This window comes from Cherax quadricarinatus, chromosome 20 (genome assembly GCF_038502225.1).
Source record: "Cherax quadricarinatus isolate ZL_2023a chromosome 20, ASM3850222v1, whole genome shotgun sequence".
In the NCBI taxonomy this organism is placed as follows: Eukaryota; Metazoa; Arthropoda; class Malacostraca; order Decapoda; family Parastacidae; genus Cherax; species Cherax quadricarinatus.
The window spans coordinates 24,154,917-24,175,737 of NC_091311.1; the positions used below are offsets into that span (position 1 = coordinate 24,154,917).

Here is a 20,821-nt window from a genome sequence, read left to right on the forward strand (position 1 = left end):
GATGATTAAGAATCATCCTTTCGAATGTTTTACACAAGCAGCTAGTAAGGGATATTAGGCGAAATGAGTTTTGTTGACTGAGCTTCGGAATGGGAATAATGAGGCTATTGGTCCATGATCTAGGGAGCTCCCCAGTGACATAACTCATGTTATATAATTCAAGTAAAGGATTACCTGGTACTCGACACAGCAATCTGAGTATGTTGTAAGTAATACCATCCTCACCAGGCGACGTGGAGTTGCCCTTAGTTAGTGCTGCATCAAGTTCATAATTAGTGAAAGGAATGTTGCAGTCATCTGCCTTGCTGAGCATAAAGCAAACAAGTCTCTCCCTTGCATCATATTTGTCCATTAATTTCGCCTGTGTGGTACTGGGAAGACTGTCATAGTTAGATGTAGCAGCCCAAGCACTGACTAATTCATTCGCCCTATGCAAGGGATGAGGGTGCGCGATCTGCCCAGTTCTGTTACCCTTAATTCTATTTATGTCCCTCCATGCCCGGCTAAGTGGGGTGTGAGCATTGAGACCATTGACAAATTGTTCCCAGTCTGTTTGCCGCAGCTCTGTCATACGCTCTCTGGCAGCAGCAAGGGCAGTTTGGAAGAGGCTCAGCATTTCAGGGGTACGATGGTTTCTATAGGCTAGGCCTAGTCTGCGAGCAGTACGTTTCAATGTTCGAAGTTTAGAATCATTGTAATAGGTATGTTTTTTATAAGACTTATGATTATTATGGAAGTCATTTGGATTTAGAGTAGTAGGAGGTTTCAGAGGTGGCTCTAAGAAGTTCTGAATACTGCTCACAAGGTCATTGTTAAAAGTCTCGACAGAGGTACATTGATAGGAATTATACCAGTCAGTCACATGTGCAACAAAGTCATCATGTTGATCAGGGGAAACATTAAGACGTTTCCGTTTGAATATCCCACCAGGGAGGATAGTATGTATTACCAATATCTAGAGAGGTTAGCCTTGGGAAATGATCAGACGCTATATCTGTTACAGTGGAAGACTCACAGCTGGCAGAAGTAATGTTGAAGCCAAGACACAGATCAAGGACACCTCCATAGATGTGTGTGGGTTCAAGGTCACCTACAATTTGCACATTATCATGACTGTTTAAGAGTGACAACAGTTGATTGCCATTACGATTACCAAACTGAGAGTTTCCAATGCTTTTGTGTCTTGCATTATAATCACCAATAATGAGAGTAGGTTCAGACTGAGCACAAGTTGGGAGCTCCAAGTAATTAAACTTATCAGCAGGAGCGTACAAGTTAAATATGTTGAGAGTAGAGTTCCCAATATAAATCCTAACACCGTGATACTGTAGCCCCTCTGTTTTCTTATGTGCAAGAAGTTGATGGGGAAGTGATTTTTTAATATATAGAAGACAAGAATTAGTAGATTTGAGATTATATGCAACAAATGATGGCAATTTAGGGGGTTGGGATTTTTCAGGGACTCTGCACTCTTGTAGACACACAATATCAATGGATTCAGTGGTTACTTTATGATGCAGGTCAGAAAATCTTTTTCTAAGTGACGCAATGTTCCAACTTAAAATGGGTAGTTTATACGAGTTTGGTTCCATTATAAAAGTCCAGGGATAGAATCTCAGCAAAATGAAAAAACTTACTAAATAACAAACAGACATAATCAATATCAATATCATCAGTATTATCCTTATCCATGAGTCTCCTAAGTGCACTTCCATTAGTGAGACCTCTTGGGAGTCTTTGTACACAGAGGGCACAGCGCTCTTTATCTGTGAATGTATGGATCGTGACACTATCCCTAGCACTCACCTCTCCGCTTTTATTACACTCATCATTATCATCACATGTATCACTTCCCTCATCATTATGACCAGTGATACATACACCATTATCAACAACCGGGTCATCTCCACACTCAGTATCTATCAATACATTACACTCATCAATTTGACTATCATGATGGTCTTCACTGCCCTTATCATCTTCACTGTGATTGTAAACACCACTATCAGATTCATCATTTTTGTAATTATTAACACCACTATAATCATCAGTTTGTTCATCGTCACCACACTCATTTTCATAATGGCTGACTATCTGTGGGTTGATGTACTCATTTGCAACCTCTGTAAGTTTTTCCTCGTGGTGCTCAAGTTGTTGTTTCAAACACCATTGTTGCTTCTCCAGTACTGTTATGCGCAGTTGCATGTTGTGTACCACCCTAGCAAGACTAGCTTCATCTGGAGGTATGAAGTCCTGGTCAGCTGAGCCAGGTGGCTGACTGACAGCTGACTCAGCCAGACAGGTGGTGTCAACACCAGCAGCATTACTAGTGTTGATAGCAGACGTGATCGTGCTCTGTTAATGTACTCCCAGAGTGACTCGCTCAACCATATTGTCTGAAATCAGGCATGAGTCAGTATTCAGACATGACGTATCTGGTAGGCCTACTGCCTCATCATGGGGGGTGATGGGTGAGGCGGGAGCCCTGCGGCTGGCGATGTGAGCAGCTTTCGCTCTGCAGTCAGCATGAGCAGCTGTGACTCCTGGAGTATCACAATTGATATATTGTAATGCAACGGTGTTTCTTGATAGTTATCAACCAACCTTCAGGAACGGATTGCGGCCGATAACCGGGGGTCCACTGTATTAACCCTTAAACTGTCTAAACGTAGATCTACGTTTTTCAACATTTGAAAGTACAGTGGACCCCCGCATAGCGACCTTAATCCGTGCAAGAGGGCTGGCTGTTATGCGAAATGTTCGGTATGCGAATGAATTTTCCCCATAAGAAATAATGGAAATCAAATTAATCCGTGCAAGACACCCAAAAGTATGGAAAAAAAAATTTTTACCACATGAAATGTTAATTTTAATACACACAAACTGAAAAAGGCATGCACAATTACATGACACTTACTTTTATTGAAGATCTGGTGATGATTGATGGGATGGGAGGAGGGGAGAGAGAGTGTTAGTGTTTAGAAGGGGAATCCCCTTCCATTAAGACTTGAGGTGTCGAGTCCTTTTCTGGGGTTACTTCCCTTCTTCTTTTAATGCCACTAGGACCAGCTTCAGAGTCACTGGACTTCTTTTGCACAACATATCTGTCCATAGTGGCCTGTACCTCTCGTTCCTTTATAACTTCCCTAAAGTGTTTCACAACATTGTCAGTGTAATAATCACCAGCACGGCTTGCAATAGCTGTGTGAGGGTGATTTTCATCCATGAAGGTTTGCACTTCAAGCCACTTTGCACAGATTTCCTTAATCTTTGTAGTAGGCAATTTCTTCAATTTCTCTCTCCCCTCCTTTGAACCAGTTTCCTCAGGTCTGGCCTCTTGCTGTTGAAGTTGATCTATCAGCTCATCAGTGGTTAGTTCTTCATTGTCCTCCTCCACCAACTCTTCCACATCATCCCCACTAACCTCCAACCCTAAGGACTTTCCCAATGCCACAATGGATTCCTCAACTGGCATAATCCTCTCAGGGTTAGCCTCAAACCCTTCAAAATCCCTTTTGTCTACACATTCTGGCCACAGTTTCTTCCAAGCAGAGTTCAAGGTCTTCTTAGTCACTCCCTCCCAAGCCTTACCTATAAGGTTTATACAATTGAGGATATTAAAGTGATCTCTCCAAAAGTCTCTTAGAGTCAGTTGAGTTTCTGAGGTCACTACAAAGCACCTTTCAAACAGAGCTTTTGTGTACAGTTTTTTGAAGTTTGCAATAACCTGCTGGTCCATGGGCTGCAGGAGAGGAGTGGTATTAGGAGGCAAAAACTTCACCTTAATGAATTTCATGTCCCCATAAAGTCGCTCTGCCACGTCTGTAGGATGACCAGGGGCATTGTCTAACACCAGGAGGCACTTAAGTTCTAATTTCTTTTCAGTTAGGTAATCTTTCACATTGGGGGCAAATGCATGGTGTAACCAGTCATAGAAAAAGTCCCTAGTGACCCATGCCTTACTGTTTGCCCTCCACAGCACACACAAATTTTCCTTGAGGACATTCTTTTGCCTGAACGGTCTGGGAGTTTCGGAGTGATACACTAATAAAGGCTTAACTGTGCAATCACCAGTAGCATTGGAACACATTAACAAAGTAAGCCTGTCTTTCATAGGCTTATGTCCTGGGAGTGCCTTTTCCTCCTGAGTAATGTAGGTCCTGCTTGGCATTTTCTTCCAAAACAGGCCTGTTTCATCACAATTAAACACTTGTTCAGGTTTCAGTCCTTCAGTTTCTATGTACTCCTTGAATTCCTGCACATATTTTTCAGCCGCTTTGTGGTCCGAACTGGCAGCCTCACCATGCCTTATCACACTATGTGTGCCACTACGCTTCTTAAATCTCTCAAACCAACCTTTGCTGGCCTTAAATTCACTCACATCAGCACTAGTTGCAGGCATTTTTTTAATTAAATCCTCATGCAACTTCCTAGCCTTTTCGCTTATGATCGCTTGAGAAACGCTATCTCCTGCTAGCTGTTTTTCATTTATCCACACCAATAAGAGTCTCTCAACATCTTCCATCACTTGCGATCTCTGTTTCGAAAACACAGTTAAACCTTTGGCAAGAACAGCTTCCTTGATTGCCTTTCTGTTGCCCACAATAGTAGAGATGGTTGATTTGGGTTTCTTGTACAACCTGACCAGGTCGGCGATACGCACTCCACTTTCATACTTATCAATGATCTCTTTCTTCATCTCTATTGGAATTCTAACCCTTATTGCTGTAGGGTTGGAACTAGAAGCTTTCTTGGGGCCCATGGTCACTTATTTTCCAGATAAAGCACCGAAAACACTGTAATAATACGAAATATTCCGATTGTATGCTTGGATGTTACCGCGGAGGCTGGCTGGTAAACAATGCCACCGGCGGAACATATGAGGCTGGCTCAGGCCGCACACTGGACGCGTCTCGGACGAAGGGTGGTGAGCGGGTTTTTGGGCGGTATGCGAGGCAAAATTTTAGCGATCAAAGCGTCCGGTATACGGATTGTACGTTATGCAATGCGTACGGTATGCGGGGTCCACTGTATGTAAAAAAATGTAGATCTTTTTTTTTTTTTACATTTGAAAACGTGTAAAAAAACTTGATCTACTTTTTTTTTTTGTTACATTTGAAAATATTTAAAAAAAAAAAAACCATAGATCTACTTTTGGAGCACTACACATGTGAACGTAAATCTGTTTGGACAGTTTAAGGGTTAATTAAAAATTTAAAAAAATGAAATAATTTCTTTTACAAGTATTAAATTTTTATGAACAACTATTAGGATTCAGTATTGCACTGGTAGTAATATTAGAGCTTATAAAAGGCAGTACAAAGTATTTGAAGGTAAAGAACTACACTAAGAGAATACAGTGGATCCCCGCATAACGATATTAATCCGTTCCTGAGAGCTCATTGTTATGCGAAATTATCGTTATGCGAATGAATTTTCCCCATAAGAAATAATGGAAATCAAATTAATCCGTGCAAGACACCCCAAAGTATGAAAAAAAAAAATTTTACCACATGAAATATTAATTTTAATACACACAAACTGAAAAAGACATGCACAGTTACATGACACTTACCTTTATTGAAGATCTGGTGATTCTTGATGGGATGGGAGGAGGAGAGAGTCTTAGTGTTTAGAAGGGGAATCCCCTTCCATTAAGACTTGAGGTGTCAAGTCCTTTTCCAAGGTTACTTCCCTTCTTTTAATGCCACTAGGACCAGCTTCAGAGTCACTGGACTTCTGTCGCACAACATATCTGTCCATAGAGGCCTGTACCTCCCGTTCCTTTATGACTTTCCTGAAGTGGTTCACAACATTGTCAGTGTAATAGTCACCAGCACGACTTGCAATAGCTGTGTTAGGGTGATTGTCATCAAAAAAGGTTTGCACTTTAAGCCACATTGCACACATTTCCTTAATCTTTGAAGTAGGCAACTTCTTCAATTTCTCTCTCCCCTCCTCCGAAGCAGTTTCCTCAGGTGTGGCCTCATGCTGATGAAGATGATCTAGCAGCTCATCAGTGGTTAGTTCTTCATTGTCCTCCTCCACCAACTCTTCCACATCATCCCCACTAACCTCCAACCCCAAGGAACATCATCCCCACTAACCTCCAACCCCAAGGACTTTCCCAATGCCACAATGGATTCCTCAACTGGCATCGGATTCCCAGGGTTAGCCTCAAACCCTTCAAAATCCCTTTGGTCTACACATTCTGGCCACAGTTTCTTCCAAGCAGAGTTCAAGGTCCTCTTAAGTCACTCCCTCCCAAGCCTTACCTATAAGGTTTACACAATTGAGGATATTAAAGTGCTCTCTCCAAAACTCTCTTATAGTCAGTTGAGTTTCTGAGGTCACTACAAAGCACCTTTCAAACAGAGCTTTTGTGTACAGTTTTTTGAAGTTTGCAATAACCTGCTGGTCCATGGGCTGCAGGAGAGGAGTGGTATTAGGAGGCAAAAACTTCACCTTAATGAAGCTCATGTCCCCACAAAGTCCCTCTGCCACGTCTGTAGGATGACCAGGGGCATTGTCTAACACCAGGAGGAACTTAAGGTCTAATTTCTTTTCAATTAGGTAATTTTTCACATTGGGGGCAAATGCTTGGTGTAACCAAGTTTGGTTTGCCCTCCACAGCACACACAAATTAGCCTTGAGGATATTCTTTTGCCTGAACGCTCTGGGAGTTTCAGAGTGATACACTAATAAAGGCTTCACTTTGCAATCACCACTAGCATTGGAACACATGAGAAGAGTAAGCCTGTCTTTCATAGGCTTATGTCCTGGGAGTGCCTTTTCCTCCTGAGTATTGTAGGTCCTGCTTGGCATTTTCTTCCAAAACAGGCCTGTTTCATCACAATTAAACACTTGTTCAGGTTTCAGTCCTTCACTGTCTATGTACTCCTTGAATTCCTGCACATATTTTTCAGCTGCTTTGTGGTCCGAACTGGCAGCCTCACCATGCCTTATCACACTGTGTGTGCCACTACGCTTCTTAAATCTCTCAAACCAACCTTTGCTGGCCTTAAATTCACTCACATCATTACTAGTTGCAGGCATTTTTTTAATTAAATCCTCATGCAACTTCCTAGCCTTTTCACTTATGATCACTTGAGAGATGCTATCTCCTGCTATCTGTTTTTCATTTATCCACACCAATAAGAGTCTCTCAACATCATCTATCACTTGCGATCTCTGTTTCGAAAACACAGTTGAACCTTTGGCAAGAACAGCTTCCTTGATTGCCGTTTTCTTGGACACAATAGTAGCGATGGTTGATTGGGGTTTACTATACAACCTGGCCAGCTCGGAGACACGCACTCCACTTTCATACTTAGCAATGATCTCTTTCTTCATCTCTATAGTAATTCTCACCCTTATTCCTGTAGGGTTGGCACTAGAAGCTTTCTTGGGGCCCATGGTCACTTATTTTGCAGATAAAATCACCAAAAACACTGTAATAATACGAAATGTTCCGATTGTATGCTTGGATGTTACCGCGGAGGCTGGGTGGTAAACAATGCCACCGACGGAACATGAGAGGCTGGCTCAGGCCGCACATTAGACGCGTCTCGGACGAATAGCGTTGAGCGGGTTTTTTAGCGGTATGCGAGGCAAAATCCTAGCGATAAAATGTATCGGTATGCGGATTTAACGTTATGTGATGCCAACGGTATGCGGGAGTCCACTGTATAGTGATTAATCATATAAAAGTAGAATGGACTGATAGCCTACTGTTGCTAAGTGCCAACGAATTTTTGCATTACGTGGATTTTTGTTACTCATTCATTATTTTGTGCAAAATAGTTTCAACGATTCATTGTTGGGCCATGTACAGGAGCTTAGATTGCTGTTAGTATCGAAAACCTCTGGGCTTAGACTGAGGCCTCTGAGCAATGCAGGTGTGACTTAGACCTGCCTAGCATGGGCCAGTAGGCCTGCTGCAGTGCTCCTTCTTTCGTATTTTTTATGTAACCTTTGGCCTCCGCGATGCTGGGTAAATTTTCGAGATTTATTTTGGGAAAAAAATAGAGTCTTCGACACTGTAAAATATGGTGTATGAGACATTGTGCGGAAAAAAAGAATAAGGACCACCACAGCCAAAATCTGGGATATTGAGTGAATCAATTCTTTAATGTTCCATCTGTTTGTGGAAATGTGTAGGCATTGTCTTCTTCATTTGTAAGTTAATTTCAGAACCCCATAATAAAGTATAATAACTTGAGCTTCATAGCTCTGATCTCCCCCAAACCTCTGTTTTTCTCCATTGTTTGAATTTGACACTTATTCTTTTCTTCTGCTTAGTGCCTCACATGTGTATAGGAACATTAATTACAAGTCTAATGAATTTAGATTTGCATGAAAGGTGATGCAACTTCCTGTAGGAAAAATTCTGTAATGGCTGTTTTGAGATTTATGTAACCTTTTAATCATATGCACATTTTGTGAAACTACCATTAACCCTTTGACTGTTTCGGTTGTATATATACGTCTTACGAGCCACTGTTTTTGACGTATATACACTCATAAATTCTAGCGGCTTCAAATCAAGCAGGAGAAAGCTGGTAGGCCCACATGTGAGAGAATGGGTCTGTGTGGTCAGTGTGCACCATATAAAAAAATCCTGCAGCACGCAGTGCATAATGAGGAAAAAAAAAATCTCCGACTTTTTTTTTTAATTAAAATGCCGACTTTGTAGTCTATTTTCGTATAGTATTTATGGTTGTATTCTCATTTTCTTGGTCTCATTTGATAGAATGGAAAACATATTATAGAAATAGAGGTGATCTTGATTGGTGTTACTATGAAAAGAACCTTGAAATGGAGCTCAAAATAGGGGAAATGTTTGATTTTTGCTGATATTCAAAAGTAAACAAATGATGTCATTTTCCAATAAATGTCCAAGTAGATATTCTAATATGCAATCATGAATGGGTTTACATTATTTATACAATTTTTACAATATTGCAGTAGTCTGCATAACAGTAAATCTTTTATTTTTTGTTTGAATAAAAATTCAGAATAGAAAGCAAGAGTACAGTGGAACCTCAAAAATCGAACGTATCACATATCGAACGTTTCAAAAATAGGACCATTTTTCGGACAAACTGTGTCCCTATTATCGAACGCGCCCCCATTTTCGGACCACTGGGTACGGGACCTGTCTGCCGCCCGCTCTGTCCGCGTCCCCGCGCAGGCGCCGTGAGCAGTCTAGCTTTGTTTATGCTTGAGTGAACACTAACCTGCGCTCTCATTCACGCATTTTTCGATTATATCATTGTGTTTAGTGCTTGTGGGACTGTGAAATAAGCTGCCATGGGTTCAAAGAAACTTGCTAGTGGTACACCTGTGGTAAAGAAAGTGAGAAACACCATAGATGTGAAGAAGGAAATAATACAGAAGTATGAGAGTGGTGTGAGACTTGTTGAGCTTGCCATGATGTATGGGAAAAACAAGTCGACCATCGGTTCTATCCTGTCAAAGAATGAACAAATCAAGGAAGCTGATGTTGCGAAAGGTGTTAATATAGGGAGTAGATGAGGTGCCTTCTTCAAAGATAAAGGAGATTTGTGCCAAGTGGAATGATGTCCAAATGTTTGTGTAGAAGTACCACTCTGAGCAAGCTGAAACAGGCCATCTTTGCAACAAGATCAGTGACAGAACCATGTCCCATTTTAGGGAAATGTTAAAGAGGCGCCAGAAACAGAGGACTGTGGACAGTTATTTTGTGAGACAGGGGTCCAGTGACTCTCAAGCTGGTCCTAGTGGCATTAACCCTTTGAGGGTCGACAGGCCCTCTCCGAAACTCGTTCTCAGGGTCGGCCAAATTTAAAAAAAAAAAAAATTATTTTCTCTTATGAAAAGATAGAGAATCTTTTCCCGATCATAAAGACACCAAAAGTTTGAAATTTGATAGAAAACTTACGGAATTATGCTCTCGCAAAGTTTGCGGTCTCGGCGATGTTTACGCATCAGCGATTTTGCCCACTTTGAGCCCCATTTTCGGCCAATTTCACTGTACTAGTCGACAAAAAACATGAATATTTCGCTAGAACTCCATTTTTTCTATCGAATGGATGCAAGAAACCACTCATTTATGAAATTCAACTATCCAGTACAGTGGTCAGAATTTAGCAATTTTGCCAATTTCACACAAATTTCAAAAGATGCCAATTTCGGAATAGGGTCCAGAATAAACAAGAAAGACATTCCTGGCACTAAAATGACATTTCCTCTAGTCATTAGTCATGTCTCAAGTCCCCTCTTATATTCTTTTGCTTTCCACTTTGAATTTTTATTTTCACAAAAAATATAAGATTTACTGTTATGCAGACTACTGCATTAGTGTAAAAAATGGTATAAATATTATTGGTGCACTTGTGAAAGAATATTAGACTCACCAGTTGACATGTATTGCACGCTTGGCACGATTTGATTACTTTTGAAGTTTGATAAAAATCGAACATTTCTGCTACTTTGAGCTCAATTTCAAGGCACCTTTCTTTGCAAAACCAGTCAAAATCATCTCAATTTCTGTAATATGTCTTCCATTCTATAAAATGAGACCAAGAAAACTAGAATACAACAATAAATACCATACGAAAATACACTGCAAATTCGCTGATTTATTAAAAAAAAATGGTCAAAGTTTTTTTTTTCTCATTATGCACTATGTGCTGCAGGATTTTTTTTAGACTGTGCACACTGACCACATAGACCCATTCTTTCATATGAAGGCCTACCAGCTTTCTCCCACTAGATTTGAGGCCGCTAGAATTTATGAGTACTAGTACGTCAAAAACCCCTACGCGTAAAACGTACTAGTACGACGAAAACCCTCAAAGGGTTAAAAGACAGAGAAGGGAAGTAACCCCAGAGAGGGCTTTACCTGAAGTCCTCATGGAGTGGGATTCTCCTTCCAAACACTAACCCCAGCTCCCTCTCTCCTCCTCCCTATCTTCCGGATGCCATCACCAATCTTCAATAAAGGTAAGTAAAAATGTTATTTTATATGTATTACTATACATAATTAAAAACTATAGTATTTGTTGTATGTAAAACTTTAATTAATCTCTATAAAATGTATTTTTTGTGTGAATATTTTTGGGTTTTTGGAACGGATTAATTGTATTTCCATTATTTCTTATGGGAAATATTGCTTCGAATTTCAGACTTTTCGAATTTAGAACTAGCTCCTGGAACGGATTAAGTTTGATTTTTGAGGTTCCACTGTAATATCAGAGGGGCCTGGAGACGTGACTGATGAACATAGAAAATGTTATTTTAGAGCCAGGAATGTCTGCATTGTTCATTCTGGACCCTATTTTGAAATTGTCATTTTTTAATTTTCGTGAAATTGGCCAAATTGCAAATTTCTGACCACGTTATTGGGTAGTTGAAATCGGTAAATGGGCAGTTTCTTGTACTCAATTGATAGAAAAAATGGAGTTCTAATGAAATAGCTATGAGTTTGGTCGACTGGAACAATGGAATTAGCCGAAAATAGTGCTCAAAGTGGGCGAAATCGCCGATTCATAAATATCGCTGAGATCGCTAACTTCACGAGAGCGTAATTCCGTCAGTTTTCCATCAAATTTTGTTCTTTTGGTGTCATTACACCCGGAAAAAGATTCTCTGATTTCATAATTTTTTTTTTTTTTTGGGGGGGGGGGGATTTTGCGACACCAGGAGACACCTCAGGATTTGGGGTTGCGACAGTCAAGGGGTTCAAGACAAAATTTTCTTTGTGTGCTATGTCTCCATATGCTGAGAATAATTTGTGGCATATACTCTACATAAATATTCAGTATTATCTGGAGTGGAAAAACAGCAAATAAAATTATATTGCCTGGAATGTGAATCAGAGGTGCTTTAAGAGTTTTTATGAATTTGAAAGTTACTGGGAACTATATGATATGTTTTATTGACTCAGTCTGATGCTATAGTCATCAGTCTGCATATCAGTGGTATAAATGACCTGTAAGATGATGAAGAATTACATGTGCAACGTCTAGGTATCTTGTAGACATAACGCCATCCAATGGGTCTATCAATAAAATACAGTACATGGACATAATCTGAAGACTGTAGAAATACATACATACAGAAGACAGTGGAAGACAGAGCAATCAGTCTCTCAGTCTAGGAGCAGGTTATGAACTCTATTGCCTTGAAGAATCTGAGGCATGGGTAGGATGATTACTGCTTACGTTCTGGAGTCAGATGAGGTGCAGCAGATATAGGCATTGTCACTGTCCCAACTCTTGGGCATGACCTGCTACCACTGGGAAATCCCTCCTACCAGTGACAGTGCCTTCGTCTGCTGCATTTCATCTGACTGCAGTACATAAGTGCCAATCTTCCTGCCTGTGCTTCAGATTCTTCAAGACAAAGGTGCTCATCGCCTGCTCCTAGGCAGATGGACTGATTACCTCATCTTTAACTTTCTACAGCATTCACATTATGTCCATGTATTGTACTGATAAAACCACTGGCAGGTGAAATGTCTACAAGATACTCAGATGTTGAACGTGTCTAATTCGTCTTAGTTATCAAATTTTGGAAGAATGTTGTGACTAACAGCATCAAATTCTTTCTGCAGATTGATAAACGAAATGCATATTTATTTTCGTGTGATTTGTAGATATTGCCAAGCCCTTTTAATTATGTCATCTTTTGTTTTGTTTTTTTGGAGGGAGCCTGAAATAGATTATTAACAGTACTGTATTGGTAGGTTTGATATTGGCTTGAACAGTATTCATGTGAATTAACCTGACTGACAAAAGTTTTAAGTACACTGTAACTAACAGTACTATTTGTGTATAAAGTTATTCTACCATTAGCAAGTGTTATTTATCATCATTGGCAATGTTTACTAATTTTTTAATGTGCAGACAGATTTTTGCAAAGTTAGACAAAAATGATAAATGATCAGTTTGTTTGGAAAAGCGATCATTTCAACCTAGGCTAATTATTTTTCACAATTTGTTGTTCAGGTACGAAGAGTTGAGTGGCAAGACCGTACACAGCATAGCAAGTCATTTTCGTACCTGTTTACCATGTTTCGAATGTGGTACATGCCACATATCTTCCCTAGTTTCAATTCTTCAAACTCGCTGTATAAACCAAATTTAGGTAAGAAAGTCATTTGTTAATGTTTTACCTTTTAACTGCTGCTTTTAGTTACATTGCCACCCCCCTTCTATGGACTGTTTTTTTTTTTTTTAATTAATTTTGTATATTTCTATGCAATATCTTGTATAGGTGAACATGGAAAACAGTTTCTTACTTGGTTGTAGATCTACATGATATACTCTTTTTTTAACACGTCTCCCACCAAGGCGGGGTGACCAAAAAAAGAAACATTTTCACCATCATTCAACAGTTTCACCGTCATTCACACACAACCACTGTCTTTGCAAAGGCATGCAGATATGAAAGTTTAGATGTCACTCCAAACAGCCAATATCCCAAACCCCTCCTTTAAAGTGCAGGCATTATACTTCCCACCTCCAGGACTCGAGTCCGGCTAACCGGTTTCCCTGAATCCCTTCACAAAATATTACCCTTACTTTCACTCCAACAGCTCGTTAAGTTCCAAAAACCATTCATCTCCACTCACGCCTATCTAACATGCTTGCACATGCCTGCTGTATGTCCAAGCCCCTTTCACACAAAACCAATTTTACCCCCTCTCCATCCTTTCCTAGGATGATCCCTACCTCTCCTTCCCTCCACTACAGATTTATACACCCTCCAAGTCATCCTATTTTGCTCCATCCTCTCTAAATGACCAGACCACTTCAAATAACCCCTCCTCAGCCCTCTGAATATACTTTTTGTAACTCCACACATTTCTAATTTCCACACCATGAATTTGCTGCATAATATTTACACCACACACTACCCTTAGACATGACATCTCCACTGCCTCCAGCCTTCTTAAAATATAAATGTTGCTCAGTTTAAGTATCACACTGAACCTCTCAACTACATTACGAATATTCATAAATATGCTACTCATTATTGCTTTTTTCTTTCTTTCTTTCAACGCACCAGCCATATCCCACCGAGGTGGAGTGGCCCAAAAAGAAAAACGAAAGTTTCTCCTTTTATATTTAGTAATATGTATATACAGGAGAAGGGGTTACTAACCCCTTGCTCCCAGCATTTTAGTCAACTCTTGTGACACACATGTCTTAGAGAGGAAGAATTCTGTTTCACTTCCCCATGGAGATAAGTGGAAATAAACAAGAACAAGAACTAGTAAGAAAAATAGAAGAAAACCCAGAAGTGTCTGTATATATATGCCTGTACATGCATGTGTAGTTTGACCTTAAAATGTAAGTGGAAGTAGGAAGACCTACCTGAAATCTTGCATGTTTTCTTCTTCTTTCAACACACTGGTTGTATCCCACCGAGGTGGGGTGGCCCAAAAGGAAAAACGAAAGTTTCTCCTTTTACATTTAGTAATATATACAGGAGAAGGGGTTACTAGCCCCTTGCTTCCGGCATTTTAGTCGCCTCTTACAACACGCATGGCTTACGGAGGAAGAATTCTGTTCCACTTCCCCATGGAGGTAAGAGGAAATAAACAAGAACAAGAACTAGAAAGAAAATAGAAGAAAATCCAAAGGGGTGTGTATATATATGCTTGTACATGTATGAGTAGTGTGACCTAAAGGTTAGTAGAAGTAGCAAGACGTACCTGAAATCTTGCATGTGTATGAAACAGAAAAAAAAAGACACCAGCAATCCTACCATCATGTAAAACAATTACAGGCTTCAGTTTTACACTCACGTGGTAGGACGGTAGCACCTCCCTGGGAAGTTGCTGTCTACCAACCTACTACCTAGGATTATTGCTTTTATCTCAGTCAAATCATTTTTGTATTTTAGTTAAAAAAAGCTTTGATTAAATAGTGGAGGAATGAAATGAATGCTATGGTTTGTATAAATATAATGGTTATCAGTAACATTAACAATCAAGTGGACAGTTGTGTAGGAAGTGAGAGGACCCCCAAATGGCATTATTATTATTATTATTATTATTTTTTTAGCACATTGGCCGTTTCCCACCAAGGAAGGGTGACCCAAAAGAAAGAAAAACCCAGAAAGAAAGAAAAAGCTTTCATTATCATTCAACACTTTAACCATTTGTATAGTAGGTTGGTAGACAGCAACCACCCAGGGAGGTACTACCGTCCTGTCAAGTGAGTGTAAAACGAAAGCCTGTAATTGTTTTACACGATGGTAGGGTTGCTGGTGTCTTTTGTCTGTCTCATAAATATGCAAGATAACAGATATGTCTTGCTACTTCTACTTACACTTAGGTCACACTACACATACATGTACATGTTTATTTATACACACTCATCTGAGTTTCTTTGATTTTATTTTAATAGTTCTTGGTCTTATTACTTTTCCTTTTATATCCATGGGGAAGTGGAATAAGAATCTTTCCTCCGTAAGCCATGCGTGTTGTAAAAGTCAACTAAAATGCCGGGAACAATGGGATAGTAACCCCTATTCCTGTAAAGATTACTAAAAAGAATAACAAGAAAATTGTCAAAGTGGGAAGTCTGAATGTGCGTGGATGATGTGCAAATGATAAGAGATGATTGTGGATGTTATGAATGAGAAGAAGCTGGATGTCCTGGTTTTAAGTGAAACAAAGCTGAAGGGGGTGGAAGAGTTTCAGTGGAGAGGAATAAATGGGATTAGATCAGGGGTTTCAAATAGAGTTAGAGCTAAAGAAGGAGTAGCAATAATGTTGAAGGATAAGATATGGCAGGAAAAGAGGGACTATAAATGTATTAATTCAAGGATTATGTGGAGTAAAATAAAGGTTGGATGTGAAAAGTGGGTTATAGTAAGTGTATATGCACCTGGAGAAGAGAGAAGTGTAGAGGAGAGAGAGAGATTTTGGGAAATGTTGAGTGAATGCATGGGGAGTTCTGAACCAAGTGTGAGAGTACTTGTGGTTGGGGATTTCAATGCTAAAGTGGGTAAAAATGTTGTGGAGGGAGTAGTAGGTAAATTTGGGGTGCCTGGGGTAAATGTAAATAGGGAGCCTTTATTTGAGCTATGTGTAGAAAGAGACTTGGTAATAAGTAATACATATTTTATGAAAAAGAGGATAAATAAATATACAAGGTATGATGTAGCATGTAATGAAAGTAGTTTGTTAGATTATGTATTGGTGGATAAAAGGTTGATGAGTAGGCTCCAGGATGTACATGTTTATAGAGGGGCAACTGATATAGCGGATCATTATTTAGTTGTAGCTACAGTTAGAGTAAGTGGTAGATGGGAAAAGAGGAAGGTGGCAACAACAAGTAGGAGGGAAGTGAAAGTGTATAAACTAAGGGAGGAGGAAGTTCGGGTGAGATATAAGCGACTATTGGCAGAAAGGTGGGCTAGTGCAAAGATGAGTAGTGGGGGGGTTGAAGAGGGTTGGATGAGTTTTAAAAATGCAGTATTAGAATCTGGGGCAGAAGTTTGTGGTTATAGGAGGGTGGGGGCCGGAGGAAAGAGGAGCGATTGGTGGAATGATGAAGTAAAGGTTGTGATAAAAGAGAAAAAGTTAGCTTATGAGAGGTTTTTACAAAGCAGAAGTGTTATAAGAAGAGCAGAGTATATGGAGAGTAAAAGAAAGGTGAAGAGAGTGGTGAGAGAGTGCAAAAGGAGAGCAGATGATAGAATGGGATAGGCACTGTCAAGAAATTTTAATGAAAATAAGAAAAAATTTTGGAGTGAGTTAAGTTAAGAAAGCCTAGGGAACGTATGGATTTATCAGTCAAAAACAGAGTAGGGGAGTTAGTAGATAGGGAGAGGGAGGTATTAGGTAGATGGCGAGAATATTTTGAGGAACTTTTAAGTGTTGAGGAAGAAAGGGAGGCGGTAATTTCATGCACTGGACAGGGAGGTATAACATCTTTTAGGAGTGAAGAAGAGCAGAACGTAAGTGTGGGGGAGGTACGCGAGGCATTACGTAGAATGAAAGGAGGTAAAGCAGCTGGAACTGATGGGATCATGACAGAAATGTTAACCCTTTCAGGGTCCAAAGCCCAAATCTGGAGTCACGCACCAGTGTCCAAGAATTTAAAAAAAAAAAATTTGTTATTTTTTCTTATGAAATCGTAGAGAATCTTTTTGTGAAGGTAATAAAACAAAAAGTACGAAATTTGGTGGAAAATTGACGAAATTATGCTCTCGCGAATTTTGATGTGTCAGCGATATTTACGAATCGGCGATTTTGCCGACTTCGACTCCCATTTTAGGCCAATTACATTATTCCAATCAACCAAATTCTTAGCTATTTCACTAGTATTACTTCTATTCTATCGATTGAGCACAAGAAATCGCCAAGTCAACTGTTTCAACTACAAAATAAAGTGATCAGAAATTGTTAATTTGGCCAATTTAACACAAAGTTCAAAATATTCCAATTTCAAAATAGGGTCCAGAATGAACAATGTAGGCATTCCTGGCACTAAACTAACATTTCGTCTGTTCATTAGTTATGTTTTGAGGCTTTACAAATAAATTCCATTTTGATTTTTTATTCACATAATGAATTCTTATTCACACCAAAAAATAGAAGATTTACTGTTATGCAATACTGTAATAATTGTATAAATATCATCACCATATTTGTGAATGTATATTAGACCCACCAGCTGACGTGTATTAGACGTGTGAGGTCGTTTGTTTACTCTTGAATATCGGCAAAAATTTAACATTTCCGCTACTTTGAGCTCAGTTTCAAGCCATTTCCAATGCTAAAACCAATCAAAATCATCTCTATTTCTGTAATATGTCTTCCATTCTATCACATGAGACCAAGAAATCGCAAATACAACCATAAAAAACATACGAAAAAACACTGCAAAGTTGCTGTTTTAATCGAAAAATCATGATTTCATTTTTTTTCTCTCATTATACACAATGTGCTGCAGGATCTGTTTTATGTGGTGCACACATACCACATAGATGTATTCTCTCATATCTAGGCCCAAATGTACCACTCACAGTTTATCAGAGTGAGCTGAGCTCATGGCGTAGATCTACGGTTTGGACCCTGAACGTAAAGCCGTAGATCTACGGGACGGACCCTGAAAGGGTTAAAAGCAGGAGGGGATATAGTGTTGGAGTGGTTGGTACTTTTGTTTAATAAATGTATGAAAGAGGGGAAGGTACCTAGGGATTGGCAGAGAGCATGTAAAGTCCCTTTATATAAAGGGAAGGGGGACAAAAGAGATTGTAAAAATTGTAGAGGAATAAATTTAGTGAGTATACTAGGAAAAGTGTACGGTAGGGTTATAATTGAAAGAATTAGAGGTAAGACAGAATGTCGGATTGCAATTGAGCAAGGAGGTTTCAGAGTGGGTAGGGGATGTGTAGATCAAGTGTTTACATTGAAACATATATGTAAACAGTATTTAGATAAAGGTAGGGAAGTTTTTATTGCATTTATGGATTTAGAAAAGGCATGTAATAGAGTGGATAGGGAAGCAATGTGGCAGATGTTTCAAGTATATGGAATAGGTGGTAAGTTATTAAATGCTGTAAAGAGTTTTTATGAGGATAGTGAGCCTCAGGTTAGGGTGTGTAGAAGAGAGGGAGACTACTTCCCAGTAAAAGTAGGTCTTAGACAGGGATGTGTAATGTCACCATGGTTGTTTAATATATTTATAGATGGGGTTGTAAAAGAAGTAAATGCTAGGGTGTTCGGGAGAGGGGTGGGATTAAATTATGGGGAATCAAATACAAAATGGGAATTGACACAGTTACTTTTTGCTGATGATACTGTGCTTATGGGAGATTCTAAAGAAAAATTTCAAAGGTTAGTGGATGAGTTTGGGAGTATGTGTAAAGGTAGAAAGATGAAAGTGAATATAGAAAAGAGTAAGGTGATGAGGGTATCAAATTATTTAGATAAAGAAAAATTGGATATCAAATTGGGGAGGAGGAGTATGGAAGAAGTGAATGTTTTCAGATACTTGGGAGTTGACGTGTCGGTGGATGGATTTATGAAGGATGAGGTTAATCATAGAATTGATGAGGGAAAAATGGTGAGTGGTGCATTGAGATATATGTGGAGTCAAAAAACGTTATCTATGGAGGCAAAGAAGGGAATGTATGAAAGTATAGTAGTACCAACACTCTTATATGGGTGTGAAGCTTGGGTGGTAAATGCAGCAGCGAGGAGACGGTTGGAGGCAGCGGAGATGTCCTGTTTAAGGGCAATGTGTGGTGTAAATATTATGCAGAAAATTCGGAATGTGGAAATTAGGAGAAGGTGTGGAGTTAATAAAAGTATTAGTCAGAGGGCAGAAGAGGGGTTGTTGAGGTGGTTTGGTCATTTAGAGAGAATGGATCACAGTAGAATGACATGGAAAGCATATAAATCTATAGGGGAAGGAAGGCGGGGTAGGGGTCGTCCTCGAAAGGGTTGGAGAGAGGGGGTAAAGGAGGTTTTGTGGGTAAGGGGCTTGGACTTCCAGCAAGCGTGCGTGAGCGTGTTAGATAGGAGTGAATGGAGACGAATGGTACTTGGGACCTGACGATCTGTTGGAGTGTGAGCAGGGTAATATTTAGTGAAGGGATTCAGGGAAACCGGTTATTTTCATATAGTCGGACTTGAGTCCTGGAAATGGGAAGTACAATGCCTGCACTTTAAAGGAGGGGTTTGGGATATTGGCAGTTTGGAGGGATATGTTATATGTTTATGCTTCTAGACTGTTGTATTCTGAGCACCTCTGCAAAAACAGTGATAATGTGCGAGTGTGGTGAAAGTGTTGAATGATGATGAAAGTATTTTCTTTTTGGGGATTTTCTTTCTTTTTTGGGTCACCCTGCCTCGGTGGGAGACGGCCGACTTGTTGAAAAAAAAAAAAAAAAAAAAACTATATAACACAACTGCCTGCTAATACTTTGAAGAAAACTGCTCAGAGAGGGTGTTCTGTCTTTGCACATAAAAAAAAAGTCCACAAAAATGCATACACACTGGTTTTATGTGTGAGAGTGTAAAACACCATTGTGTATGAAAACATGTTTCAAAGAGTTACACAAGCTGCAGAACTTCTAGGAATATGTTCGGTGACTGTACATTGGTATATACAGTGGTCCCTCAATAATCGTCCATAATCCGTTCCTGGAAGTGGGACTATTATTGAAATGGACGATTTACGAATCAATTTTCCCCATAAGAAATAATGTAAATTCAATTAATCCGTTCCTGACACCCAGAAGTATTAAAACAAAATTTTTTTTACATAAAATGTAGATGTAGTACATAAACAATACAGTGGCACAAGAATTAAACATTAACAGAATAACACTTACCTTTATTGGCGATTCTTCTTTGTGTATGGAAGACTGGAGAAGGAGACTGATTGGATGATTTACTGTATGAAAGGGGAATCCCTTTCCACCACCACCTCGGGTACCAATTGCTTTTCTGGGGTTACTTCTCTTCTCTGTTTCTTAATGCCACTAGGACCAGCATGAGAGTCACTGGAGTCCTGTCTCGCAAAAAAACTGTCCAGAGAGCTCTGTTCCTAGCGTCTCTTTAAAACTTCCCTAAAATGGGTCAAGACTCTGTCACTGTACAAGTTGCCAATATGGCTTGCAACAGCCTTCTCTGGGTGATGCTTCTCCATAAATCTTTCCATCCTACCCCACATTTCAAAAATCTCCTAAATTTCTGAAGAAGGCACTTTCCTCCATCTCTCTTCCTCCTCCTCTGCAGCAAGATTCTGATCTGCGATCTGTTGCTGTTCCTGCTGAAGCTCTTACAGCTCCTCAGTGGTTAGCTCTT

The 20,821-nt window shown here is 39.6% G+C and overlaps 1 protein-coding gene across 1 annotated transcript in view; it reads left to right on the forward strand.

The window, feature by feature from the left end:
• LOC128703704 (ral GTPase-activating protein subunit alpha-1) overlaps nt 1-20,821 on the forward strand; it is a 271,349-nt gene that overhangs the window by 57,876 nt on the left and 192,652 nt on the right. The window contains exon 5 of the mRNA XM_070086908.1: nt 12,993-13,131. Coding sequence (XP_069943009.1) covers nt 12,993-13,131 — 139 coding nt within the window. The remainder of the gene's footprint in view (nt 1-12,992; nt 13,132-20,821) is intronic.